At 35.3% G+C, this 13,279-nt stretch overlaps 1 protein-coding gene across 5 annotated transcripts in view; it reads left to right on the forward strand.

Moving 5' to 3' along the window:
• Nucleotides 1-13,279, forward strand: part of COP1 (COP1 E3 ubiquitin ligase) — a 257,893-nt gene that overhangs the window by 101,297 nt on the left and 143,317 nt on the right. For all 5 annotated transcript variants that reach the window (XM_045452820.1, XM_045452818.1, XM_045452822.1 and 2 more), the window contains exons 10-11: nucleotides 138-252; nucleotides 5,004-5,139. In XM_045452820.1, the coding sequence (XP_045308776.1) occupies nucleotides 138-252; nucleotides 5,004-5,139 (251 nt within the window). The remainder of the gene's footprint in view (nucleotides 1-137; nucleotides 253-5,003; nucleotides 5,140-13,279) is intronic.

Genomic DNA, 13,279 nt, shown 5'->3' on the forward strand with positions numbered 1-13,279 from the left:
AAGAACTATGAGTATTTACCATTTGTAGTTATTTTAATGTGTTAAAATTTTGAATATGCAATCATTTAGATATTTTGTACAGAAAAAGACCATCATTTGTTGTAAGTTACAAGTGTCTATTCTTGTTACTACTTTAGACAAAGAAACAGCCTTGGTATAACAGCACGTTAGCATCAAGAAGAAAACGGCTTACTGCTCATTTTGAAGACTTGGAACAATGTTACTTTTCTACAAGGATGTCTCGTATTTCAGGTACATATTCCAGACTTTTTAAAATATATCAAATTCTTCTTTCAGATCCATTTCTAGCTTCTTATGATGGATTTATGTAAAGTCCTTTTTATAAAGTGCAAGTGTATTTTCAACATAGTCTCCCAGCGTGTTGTGGAGGTTCCTAGAGATCTTAAAGAGCATTGCTTTCCCATAGCTATTTTTGTTCTTTTTTTTTCTATTTGGGAATTTTTTTTTCCTACCAGATTTTTTTTTTTTTTTTAAAGAGCATGAGTGGCAGAGGGGCAGAAGGAGAGGGAGAGAGAGAGTCTTAAGCAGGCTCCATGCTCAGCACTGAGCCTGACCCAGGACTTGATCCCACAACCTTGGGATCATGACCTGAGCCAAAATCAAGAGTGGGATGCTCAACTGACTGAGCCACACCGGTGCGCCCCTCTTTGGGAGTTTTTAATCTTTATATAGTGAATTATATAAAGTTAAGAAAAAAATCAGCCATGAATATGTGGCTAGGAAAAATAGGTTCCTTTTAGTTGCCTCCTATTATTAAACATTTATTAAGTTCTAAGCACTGTCCTTTGTGCTAAGAATAAAAAGATGAAAGAACTGATTTCTACTGTCAGGGCGTATTGTAAATTAAGGGGGGAAAGCAACAGGTAAATAATTCTATGTGAGGGGCGCCTGGGTGGCGCAGTCGGCTGGGCGTCCGACTTCGGCCAGGTCACGATCTTTCGGTCCTTGAGTTCGAGCCCCGCGTCGGGCTCTGGCCTGATGGCTCAGAGCCTGGAGCCTGTTTCCGATTCTGTGTCTCCCTCTCTCTCTGCCCCTCCCCCGTTCATGCTCTGTCTCTCTCTGTCCCAAAAATAAATAAACGTTGAAAAAAAAAATTCTATGTGATATTATATGTTCTATAAGTTTATTAGGGGAATAGAGAAGAATTTCCACCATATAGCTGGGAGTGAAAAATATAGGCCACGCTGAAAATGGGGAAAGTGGAAGTGAATGGTCACTGTAGGGATTTTGGAGGAGTTGTATTTAGTCAAAGCTAGAATTCATTAAATAAGGTAATTAGAAACATGTTCAAAGGAAGTAATCATGCAAAGTCATGGACAAATATACCATAAAATATTTTCATTGCTTTAAAAAAGGTAATATAGTTCTGCCTTTTGAGCTGTAACCTTTCTCAGTGTCCTTGCTCACCACCAGTGATGTAGGGACATCAATAGCAAGATATTGTTTTTCTTTCTTTCTTTTTTTTTTAGATTTATAGATTGATATACCTATAAAATGTAAAATACAATGCTTGGTATAAGTTAGGTGCTCAGGTAACTGATGTCATTAGTAATACATCTGCTGAAAATTAGGACCACCAAGGAAAAAAATGTGTGGTATTTAATTAGTTGTTAAAATTTTGGCCTTGGTTTTCTCTTGAATAGGCATATTTGCATTAAAATCTACATATTGTTTAGAACCTTTAGACAGATTTGCCTTAGGATTGGTGATGGAGGGAAAAGAAGATTTACATAGCATATTTCATATGAAGTCTACAGGGGAGCCAAGTTTTATTTATAAGTGTGTGTGAAATTAATGATCAACAGTTTTTATAAGATGGAAAACTTCTTGTATTGCCTGGGAATTGAGCTCCTTTTTGAGCCTCTGTAATAGTCTATAAAGTGTAATAGGAAGCTGTTATATTGAAAATGGTCTGAGGAGTGCCTGGGTGACTCAGTCTGTTAAGTGTTTGACTTCAGCTCAGGTCATGATCTCATGGTTCGTGAGTTCAAGCCCCACATTGGGCTCTGTGCTGACAGCTCGGAGCCTGGAGGCTGCTTCAGATTCTGTGTCTCCCTCTCTCTCTGCCCCTCCCCTGCTCATGCTCATGCCCTGTCTCTGTCTCTCAAAAATAAGCATTAAAAAAAAAAATTAAAAGAAAAAAATGAAAATGGTCTGAGGCCTACATTCTGATTGGTAGAGGGTTCATATTAACACTTTTAGGTGTTATTTTTTGTTATGATGTTGAAATACAGTGACCGCAAATGGTAGACATTTAAAAGAAGAAAGATGTGGGAAAGAGAGATTGGGAAGCTCTTAGTGGGGAAGTTATTTTAAGTAACTAGCATCATAGGTGTGCTATGGCATAATAAAGGTATAGTAACTAGCATCATAGGTGTGCTATGGCATAATAAAGGTATAGTCACAGACATATTTATTTGGAGGATGTAAATTTACCAGAAGGCAGAATAAATTAAAACCAGGAGGAAGATTATATTTTTATTTTTGTGGGCGTGGCTATATTATACTTAAAACATGATTTTAGGAGTCTCAAGTTTATCTTACCAAATTTTCACAATGAGTACACTTAACATATTGCTGAACATGAAGTTCCTTCTAGTGTCCTTGACTGTGAAGAAGAAATTTTAACTTCTACCTTAGGAGTACTTGGTGTTTGGTGGTCCTTTTGTATATTTTCAAATGAGAATCCACTGCTCTTTCTTTTAATTTTCAACTCTGAAAATGAGAGATGAAGATTGGGAGATTAATGCCTTGGACTCTTAGTTGTAATTGAATGAGAAGGTAAATTATAAAGTATTAGAAAAGAGAAAAGAGGTGCTGCACACACTTTCACAAACTAAATCTATAATTAGAAGAGCAAAGGTAATATGTTAGCAAATATGTACAGTAATTGATCATAAACCTACCAAGCAAACAAAATCCTACCATTTTGTAACCAGATAAAGTGAAATCTAATCTCTATACTTTCAGATACTAAAATAACAATTTTTAGTGTTTTCTTTATCACTTCTGTTGGATGTAAGTGTTAATGAATAGGTATGATGGACAGAGAAGATCAGCCACCTGGGAAAGGATTATGACCTTCAACAGAATATACATTCTTGAATGCTTGTGAATTTTACGTACTTAGCGATTGGTGTCAAAATATGAAAGAATATTTTTACATTAAAGCAATATTTAAACAAATATCTAAGGTGTTTTTCCAGTAAGTATTTATTACATTGAATACTCAATTATATGTAAAAAGAACCAATTAGCTATTAAATTCAAACCACTTTGTAGTACAGTTGATTTGTTTTATTGCAGTAACCCATGTTTTATTTGTAATTCACTGAATTTACAGAGAATAATTTTTGTGGATCAGGAGCATTATTTTAGTAACATGATACTGCATGCTCATTGGGTTTGTTTCTTTTGCTGTTTTTAGAACAGAAACACTACAAAATTGGAACTTTTGGATATAGGTTGTTAGATGGATTTGCTGTGTTAGTGTTTGAATCTTTAAAATGTAAAATATCAAGGACAGAAGCTTAATATCAGAGACAAGGAATTGTTTTTCGCTGTAGTAAGTGTTAGATAAATGTTTTCGTGTCTCCAGTTATCTTCAAGATAACCTAGTATCTCCAGATGAACTAAATCAATACTGTACTGTCTGTCCTATAGTAGGGTGACTCTTTAGACTTAATGATTCTTCTGTCTTAATTTCATTATGCCTACTGTTATTTTCAGGGACATTTAAGAAGGGGAAATCATGAAAGTTTACCTTGAAAAAGTTGTGTGTATGTTTATGTATATGAGCTAAGAATGAGAAGAAGGTATGAACACATAGTGTAGCAATCTTATTTCAGATTTCAGTTAGGAAGCTAACTAAAGTAATTGGTGTTTTACTCTTCTTCCTTTGGAAAAGAAAATACAAGTCCAAACGTAAAACAGTTTTGTAAAATACTGATTTTTGGGGTGCCTGGGTGGCTCAGTTGGTTCAGCATCTGACTGTGGCTTAGAGGGTCATGAACTCCTGGTTTGTGGGTTTGAGCCCCACATTGGGCCCTGTACTGACAGTGCAGAGCCTGCTTTGGATTTTCTCTCCCCCTCTCTCTGCCCCTCGTACTCTTGTTCATTCTCTCTCAAAAATAAATAAATAAATTTAACAAAAATAAAGAAAAATGATTTTTTTTTAAATTCATGCTTTCACTGTAGGCTTGTTTCTAGATTGGAGAATAGATATCTGTATTCTCAGTCTTTCATGAGATGATATTGTGATTTAAATTCTAGGTAATTTAATTATGAATAGTTTATTGAAATGGACTTTACTCGAAGTATTTATATAGTTTTCTATTGAATGGAATTAATGTTTTCTGTATTCTACCAAGATATTTGAGAATGTTTTTTTGAGAATAATTCTATTTTTGAGAATAATTGATACATTGAAGTTTCTACTCTCTTTTCATAATTGGATTTGAGACACTTCAAAGAATGATGTGAATGAGTATCTCTCTTTTTACTTAAAAAACAATTACTTTCATAATCTAAATTATGTTATAAATTGTGTTTTGATAGTTAGTGAATGTGGGCATGCAGATGTATCCTTGTAAACATGTTCCTTCAAATTTACAAATAGAAGTTCCAGTGTACGTGCTCCTCTCTCCACCCTCACTTTCTCCATTGATAAGGGATTTTCGTTTTAATAAAAGATTAAACTTTTCTTGATCAGACGTACTTTTTTGTCTTTGATTTTCTAAGAAATTTTTGCTTAAAAAATAGAGAATTTACAGTATGCTTTTATTGGTGTGGAAAGAGACATTGTCTTTCAAAGAACCACTAAGTAATTTTTATTAAAGCTGAAAGATTAGCGAAATGATTTGTGCATACTAGTATTCTCTAGTTACTTCAGAATCATATTCAGAATATAATTTCTAATGTGTCTGTACTGCTCTTTGACTTCCATTGCACTTCAATTAATTTATTTTGTTTTCTTCATATAGATGATAGTCGAACTGCAAGCCAGTTGGATGAATTTCAGGAATGCTTGTCTAAGTTTACCCGATATAATTCAGTACGACCTTTGGCTACGTTGTCCTATGCAAGTGATCTCTATAATGGTTCCAGCATAGTCTCTAGGTAAGTATTGGGCAGCACTCTTTACTATTTACTTTTACAAAAGTTTCTCAAATTTAATTTGACAAGCAGTTACAGTGTTCTAGTTAAGAGCCAGTATTCTGAGGTCAGGTTCCCTGCCAGTTTTTAGTTCTGTGTTCTTGGGCAAGTTTCTGAATCTCTTTAGTCCTCAATGTCTTCCTCTTTAAAATGGAATGATTAATAGTATTCACCTATTAGGGTTGCAGTTTGTGTTCTTATAATGTCTTTGGTTTTGGTGACAGATATGCTCTGTCATAAGGGCTTCCTTATCTTCATGTTTCTAGAAGAATTGATAGTATTTCTTCTTATGTATTTTGTAGAATTCTCCATCAAAGCCCTCTTGGCCTTAAGTTTTTTTTGCGGAAAGAGTTTTAAATATAAATTCAATTTTTAAAAGAGATGTAGGGCTAATCAGGTTATTGATTTTTTTTTTTTTTCATGATCAAGCATTATTTTTAGTTTGTGTCTTTAAAAGAATTTGTCCATTTTATCTAGGTTGTGGAATTTATTGGTATTCACATGTTCATAATATTCCTTTATTATCTTTTTACTGTCTTTAGATACTCTGATGATGTTCCTTTTCTTATCCCTGATATTGGAGTGTTGTTTCCCTTTATATGTTTCCTTAATAGTCTGGTTTAGAAATGTATCAATTTTATTTGTCTTCTCAAATAGCCAGCTCTTGGTTTATTGATATTCTATATTTTTCTGTTTCATTGATTTCTGCTCTTAACTTTATTATTTCTTTTTTTTCCTTTTGTTAAGTTTAATTTGCTTTTATCTTTCTATTTTCTTAAGGTAGAAATTACAGTGATTGAGTTGAAAGTTGCTTCTCTAACAAAACTTGGGCTTTACATTTCTCTACATGCACTGCCTTAGTTGCATCCTGTGAATTTTGATGTGGTGTCTTTTCTTTTTTCCAAATTTTATTTTTATTATAGTAAAATATGTGTAACATAAAATATACTGTCTTAACAAGTGTACTGTTCAGTGGTATTAAATAAATACCTTCATAATATTGTGTAAATGTCCCTAATATCCATCTCTTTAACACTTGACATCTTGTAAAACTGAAACTCAACTCGTTAAACAGTAACTTTTCATTCCCCTCTGCCCTGAATCATAGCAAGCACCCTTTTCCCCTCTGTTATCTGATTACTCTAAGTACTTCCTGTAAGTAGAATCACGCAGTATTCAGGGAGAGAGAGAGAGAGAATCCCAAGCAGGCTCTGTGCTGTCAGCACGGCCTGAGATCATGAGCTGAGATCAAGAGAAATTCACCTGACTGAGCCACTCAGGCTCCCCAGATTATTATTTTTTTAACTTTAGAGAGAGCATGAGCCAGGGGAAGGCACAGAGGGGGAGAGAGAGAGAGAGAGAGAGAGAGAAAGAATGAATCCCAAGCAGGCTTCATGCTCTGTGCAGAGCCCAATACAGGGCTCAATCTCAAGACCCTGGGATCATGACCTGAGCTGAAATCAAGTATTAGAAGCTCAATTGACTGAGCCACCCAGGCACCCCGTGGCTGTACCATTTTACAATACCACCAGCAGTGCAAAAGGTTTCCAGTTTCTCTGCATTCTTGCTAGCACTTGTTATTTTCTCTTTTTTTGGTAGTCACCATCCTAAACAGATGTGAGGTGGTATCTCTTAGATTTGCTTTGCATTTCCCTGGTGATTAGTGATGTTGAGCATTGTTTTATGTGCTTATCGGCCATTTGTTTATATTCTTAGAGAAATTTCTATTTAAGTCCTCTGCCCAGTTTTGAACTTTGTTGTTGCTATGTTCAGTAGTTCTCTATAAATTCTGGATATTAATCTCTTACCAAATTTGTACATATTTTCTCTCATTCTGTGCATTGTGTTTTTACTTTGTTGAGACTGTGTATTGATGCGTAAAATTTAAAAATTTTCATAAAGTCTAATTTGTGTGTTTTTCTTTTGTTGCCTGTGCTTTTGGTGTCATATCCCAGGGATTGCTGTCAAATCCAAAGTCATGAAGAGAGTTATAGTTTCGTATTTTATATTTAAATTTTTGACCCATTTTGAGTTAATTTTTGTATATGGTTTTAGGTAAGGGTCTACCTTCATTCTTTTGTTATGTGGATATGCAGTTTTCTGAACATCATTTGTTGAAAAACTCCTTGAAAAACTCAGTGATATTGCCACTGTTGTCAAAGATCATTTGACTTTGTATGGAAGGTTTCTCATCTATTACATTGGCCTACATTATCTGTTTTATGCCACTACCATACTGTTTTGATCATCATAGCTATGTAGTAAGTTTTGAAATCAGGAAGTGTGAGTCCTCTAGCTCTGTTCATTTGCAAGATTGTTTTTTCTATTTCTGCGGAAAATGCCATTGGGATTTTGACAGGGATTGCAATGAATCTCTAGATTGCTTTGGGTAATATTGACATCTTAACAATATTCAGTCTTCTGATCCATGCACATGGGATATGTTTCCATTTCTTTGTGTCCTTCTTTAATTTTTTTCAGCAAGTTTTTGTTGTTTTCATTGTACAAATCTTTTACTTCCTTGGTTAATTCTTAAATATTTTTTTGATGTTGCTGTAAGTTTTCATAATTTATGATTGTTCATTGTTAACGCATTGAAGTTCATTGTTAACGCATTGTTAACGCATTTTCATTTTCATTCAGTTCAAGAAACTTGTAAATTTCAACTTTGATTTTTTTTTTTTGACCCAAGGATTATTGAGGCATATTTTAGTAGTTCTCAGATGTGATTTTCTAGTTACCTTTCTTTTTATAGTCTTTTTATATCTTCATCATCTTTATGACCATTCTTTAAAAATTTTTTTTAATTAATTAATTTTTAAATTTACATCCAAGTTAGCATATAGTGCAACAATGATTTCAGGAGTAGATTCCTTAATGCCCCTTACCCATTTAGCCCATCTGCCCTGCCACAACCCCTCTAGCAACCCTCTGTTTGTTTTCTGTATTTAAGAGTGTATTAGGTTTTGTCCTCCTCCCTGTTTCTATATTACTTTTGCTTCTCTTCCCTTATCTTCATCTGTGTTCTGTCTTAACTTCCTCATATGAGTGAAGTCATATGATACTTGTCTTTCTCTAATTTCGCTGACACAGTATCCTCCAGTTCCCTCCACATAGTGGGAAATGGCAAGATTTCATTCTTTTTGATTGCCGAGTAATACTCCATTGTATATATATACATCAGATCTTTAAAAAAAAAATTAGTATCATATTTTATTATTATTTTTTTAAATGTAATGTACTGTCAAGTTGGCCAACATACAGTGTATACAGTGTGCTCTTGGTTTTGGGTGTGGATTCCCGTGATTCATTGCTTACATATAACACCCAGTGCTCATCCCAACAAGTGCCCTCTTCAATGTCCATCACCCGTTTCCCTCTCTTCCCCTCTCTCCCCGCCATGAACCCTCAGTTTGTTCTCTGTATTTAAGAGTCTCTTATGGTTTGCCTCCCTCCCTCTCTGTTTGTAACTATTTTTTTCCCCTTCCCTTCCTCCATGGTCTTCTGTTAAGTCTCAAGTTCCACATATGAGTGAAAACATAGGATATCTGTCTATCTCTAATTAGCTTATTTCACTTAGCATAATACCCTCCAGTTCCATCCACATTGCTGCAAATGGCATGATTTCATTCTTTCTCATTGCCAAGTAGTATTCCATTGTTTATATAAACCACATCTTCTTTATTCATTCATCAATTGATGGGCATTAAGGCTCTTTCCATAATTTGGCTATTGTTGAAAGCATTGCTGTAAACATTGTGGTACATGTGCCCCTATGAATCAGCCCTCCTGTATCCTTTGGGTAAATTCCTACTCGTGCTATTGCTGGGTCATAGGGTAGTTCTATTTTTAAAATTTGAGGAACCTTCACACTTTTCCAGAGCGGCTGCACCAGTTTATGTTCCCACCAACAGTGCAAGAGGGTTCCTGTTTCTCCACATCCTTGTGAGCATCTGTTATTTCCTGAGTTGTTAATTTTAGCCACTCTGACTGGTGTGAGATGGTATCTCAGTGTGGTTTTGATTTTATATACCACATCTTCTTTATCCATTCATTCATCGATGGACATTTGGGCTCTTTCCATACTTTGGCTGTTGTCGATAGTGCTGCTATAGACATTGAGGTGCATGTGCCCCTTCGAAACAGCACACCTGTATGCCTTGGGTAAATACCTAGTAGTGCAATTGCTGGGTCATGGGGTAGTTCTATTTTTAATTTTTTGAGGAACCTCCATACTGTTTTCCAGAATGACTGTACCACTTTGCATTCCCACCAGCAATGCAAAAGAGATCCTCTTTCTCCGCATCCTCGCCAATGTCTGTTATTGCCTGAGTTGTTAATTTTAGCCATTCTGACAGGTGTGAGGTGGTATCTCATTGTGGTTTTGCTTTGTATTTCCCTGATGATGAGTGACGTGGAGCATTTTTTCATGTGTCGGTTGACCATCTGGATGTCTTGTTTAGAGAAGTGTCTATTCATGTCTTTTGCCTGTTTCTTTACTGGATTACTTGTTTTTTGGGTATTGAGTTTGATAAGTTCTTTATAGATTTTGGATACTAACCCCTTTATGTGATATGTCGTTTGCAACTATCTTCTCCCATTCTGTTGGTTGCCTTTTAGTTATGCCGATTGTTTCCTTCACTGTGCAGAAGCTTTTTTTTTTTTTTTTTTTTTTTGATGAGGTCCCAATAGTTCATTTTTGCTTTTGTTTCCCTTGCCTCTGGAGACATGTTGAGTAAGAAGTTGCTGTGGCCAAGGTCAGAGAGGTTTTTGCCTGCCTTCTCCTCTAGGATTTTGATGGCTTCCTGTCTTACATTTAGGTCTTTGATCCATTTTGAGTTTATGTTTTGAGTTTGTGTATGATGTAAGAAAGTGGTCCAGTTTCATTTTTCTGCATGTTGCTTTCCAGTTTTCCTAGCACCACTTGCTGAAGAGACTATCTTTATTCTGTTGAATGTTCTTTCCTGCTTTGTCAAAGATTAGTTGGCCATAATGTTTGTGGGTCCATTTCTGGGTTCTCTATTCTGTTCCACTGATCTGATTGTTTTTGTGCCAGTACTATATTGTCTTGATGACTACAGGTTTGTAATACATCTTGAAGTCTGGGATTGTGATGCCTCCAGCTTCAGTTTCCTTTTTCAAGATTGCTTTGGCTATTTGGGGTCTTTTCTGGTTCCATACAGATCTTAGGATTGTTTGTTCTAGCTCTGTGAAGGATGCTGGTGTTGTTTTGGTGTTATTTTGTTAGGGATTGCCATTCTTCAAGAATTTTTAATAAAAATTTCTAATACACATAAAAATAGAATGAAGTAATTCCTCGTAATAGCCATCTTCCAGATTAAGCAGTGATCCAGATTTTGTTATGGTTGCTTCATTTATACTTCATTCTTTGCGTTAGTGTTTGAAACATGTTTCAGATGCTATGTCATTTCACCCTTATATCCTTAAGAATATCTGTGTCCCAGGGTGCCTGGGTGGTTCAGTTGATTAAGTGTCTGACTCTTAGTATCAGTGCAGGTTGTGATCTTAGAGTTCGTGGGATTGAGCCTGTGTTGGGCTCTGCTCTGAGTGTGGTGCCTGTGTGGGGTTCTTGCTCCCCCTCTCTGCTTCTCTCCTGCTCGTGTACACACCACACACTCTCTCTCTCTCAAAATAAATAAACCAGTGTAAAAAATAAAAAAGACTGTCTTAAAATGAACATTATAAACCCACAGGGCTGTATCACATGTAGCACAATTACCAGTAGTCCTTTGGTATCATTAAATTGCTTGTTTATGTTCAAATCTCCTAGATAGAATGGAGAAACCTTAAAAAGATATTTTGATGCAGATCAGAAAGTTGGCAATTTTTTACCTTGTCTAATACATTACTATGCATGTTTTTCCATTTGCGTGACTGAGATTTTTATTAATGTATAAGAATATTGATCTTGAAATTTAACCTGTTAGTTGGAGAGACTTGCAGTAAACCCTTTTTTATATTCTAGCTGTTTAACTCAGTAACTGATAAGATAATCGTATGTTCAATGTTTTTCTATGTGTTGACAATGTGAGGAATGATTTTGAAAGGATTAAAATTTGAAAATGCAGTAGATCGTGGAGCTTATTTAACTAGTTAATTAAATGAGTGATTATAGAACAAAAATTCATTGATCCCTTAATGTGGGCTAGGCTAAGAGTATAACCATGAACAGGCCAGATATCAGTGCTTGGATTTAGGAAAGCTCTCAGCTTATTTCAGTGCCTTTATAGAAGCAATATAAGAAAAGTTTTTGAAACACTACCCTGGAGTAGCAGTGTAACTGTTAACTAGTGTAAGAATGTATAATATATGTGCTTAAAAGCTTCAGAAATGTCGGTTGATGAAATTACAAAAGAAGACTATGGAAGTTTATAATATTGGCCTGATATGTATACATTTAACTATAATCATGTGGCTCTATTCAACTAAAAATATAATGGAAATATAAAATATAGTGCAAGTATAAAGCAAAATTTAATGTTTTCTTATAATCTCCCTTAATATTGTAAATTCATCCTGTATTGTGTCTTCTTTTCTGTTAAAAAATGAACAACGGGGTGCCTGGGTGGCCCAGTCAGTCCGTTGGGCGTCTCACTTCAGCTCAGGTCATGATCTTTCTCATGGTTCATGGGTTTCAGCTCTACCTGGAGCTCTGCACTGACAGCTCAGAGCTTGGAGCCTGTTTCAGATTCTCTGTCTCCCCCCTCTCTGTCCCTCCCCCACTCACACTCTCTCTTTCAAAAATCAATAAATAAACATAAAAAAAACCCAAAAATCCAAAAGGAAAATAAAAATTTCCTTCTTAACTTTATATTTAAAAAGCAGCATTTCTGGAGCACCTTGCTGGCTCAGTCGGTTAAGCATTTGACTTTGGCTCAGATCACGATCTTGCAGTTTGTGAGTTCGAGCCCTGCTTTGGGCTCTGTGCTGACAGCTCAGAGCCTGGAGCCTGCTGTGGATTCTGTGTTCCCTCTCTCTCTGCCCCTTCCCTGCTCATGCTCTTTCTCTGTCTCTCAAAAATGAATTAACATTAAAAAAAAAAAAAAACATTTCTAGTTAGAAAATTTAGAATCGGTTATACATTTGTTAGGTATTCAGTAAAGAGAAAGAGCCATTTTTTCATTATTCCTGAAAACCATTTTAGCTTGATTTTAATTTAATATAATCCTGGGTTTTTTTTTTTCTTTTTATTGCTATTAAATCTTGATCACACAAAGACATTTATGTCAGAGTGCATAAATGTATTCTGAGGCAGAAGTTCCTGAATACTTAAATGAGATTTCAGTTTGGGAATACCACTTATTAAAAGTGACATTAATAATGTTAAAATACTTCAGAGGTTGGCGCCAGATGGCTCAGTCAGTTAAGCGTTTGACTCTTGATTTTGGCTCAGGTCATGATCTTACAGTTTGTGAGATTGAGCCCCACATGGGGCTCTGCACTGATAGCATGGAGCCGGCTTGGGATTCTCTCTCTCCCTCTCTCTGTCCCTCCTCTGCTCGTGCTCTCGCTGTCTCTCTCAAAATAAATACATAAATTTATTAAAAAGTTCAGTTAAAAATTTAAAACTACCTTTTGTGGTTTCATCTTAAAAGAACATGCATTCTTTTATTTACACTGAATTAACATTTCTGAAAATTTTCTAATTTTGCAGGTTTATAAGGCAGGATAGATGAAGACTAGTAGGTAGCAACAAGGAAAGCAGTCTCCAAAGAAACTTTGAAACTTTCACAGCCCTGGTGATTTTTTTTTGCTTTTCCTACTTCCTCATATTCATACACATCACTGACAATAAATTCACTTTAAAGGCTTTTAATTTCTCTCAAGATAGGAAATTTTGATGAAGAATTTCTTTTGGGAAAAGAGATACAAACATTTTAGAGATGACAAATAATGTTAAATTTGTATAATTTAATAATGTTGCATTATTTCATTACATTGTATTAGAAATTATTCTTACTGTAAAATTACATGAAATCTATATAGTGTTGGTCATTCACGGCTGTGAGAACCTCACTGAGAGAAAAAGAAACTTGCTTTTTAAGGCTTTTCCTTTGCTTATGGATTATGTTGGGTTATTTAA

The sequence above is a fragment of the Leopardus geoffroyi genome, chromosome C3 (assembly GCF_018350155.1).
Source record: "Leopardus geoffroyi isolate Oge1 chromosome C3, O.geoffroyi_Oge1_pat1.0, whole genome shotgun sequence".
Classification (NCBI taxonomy): Eukaryota; Metazoa; Chordata; class Mammalia; order Carnivora; family Felidae; genus Leopardus; species Leopardus geoffroyi.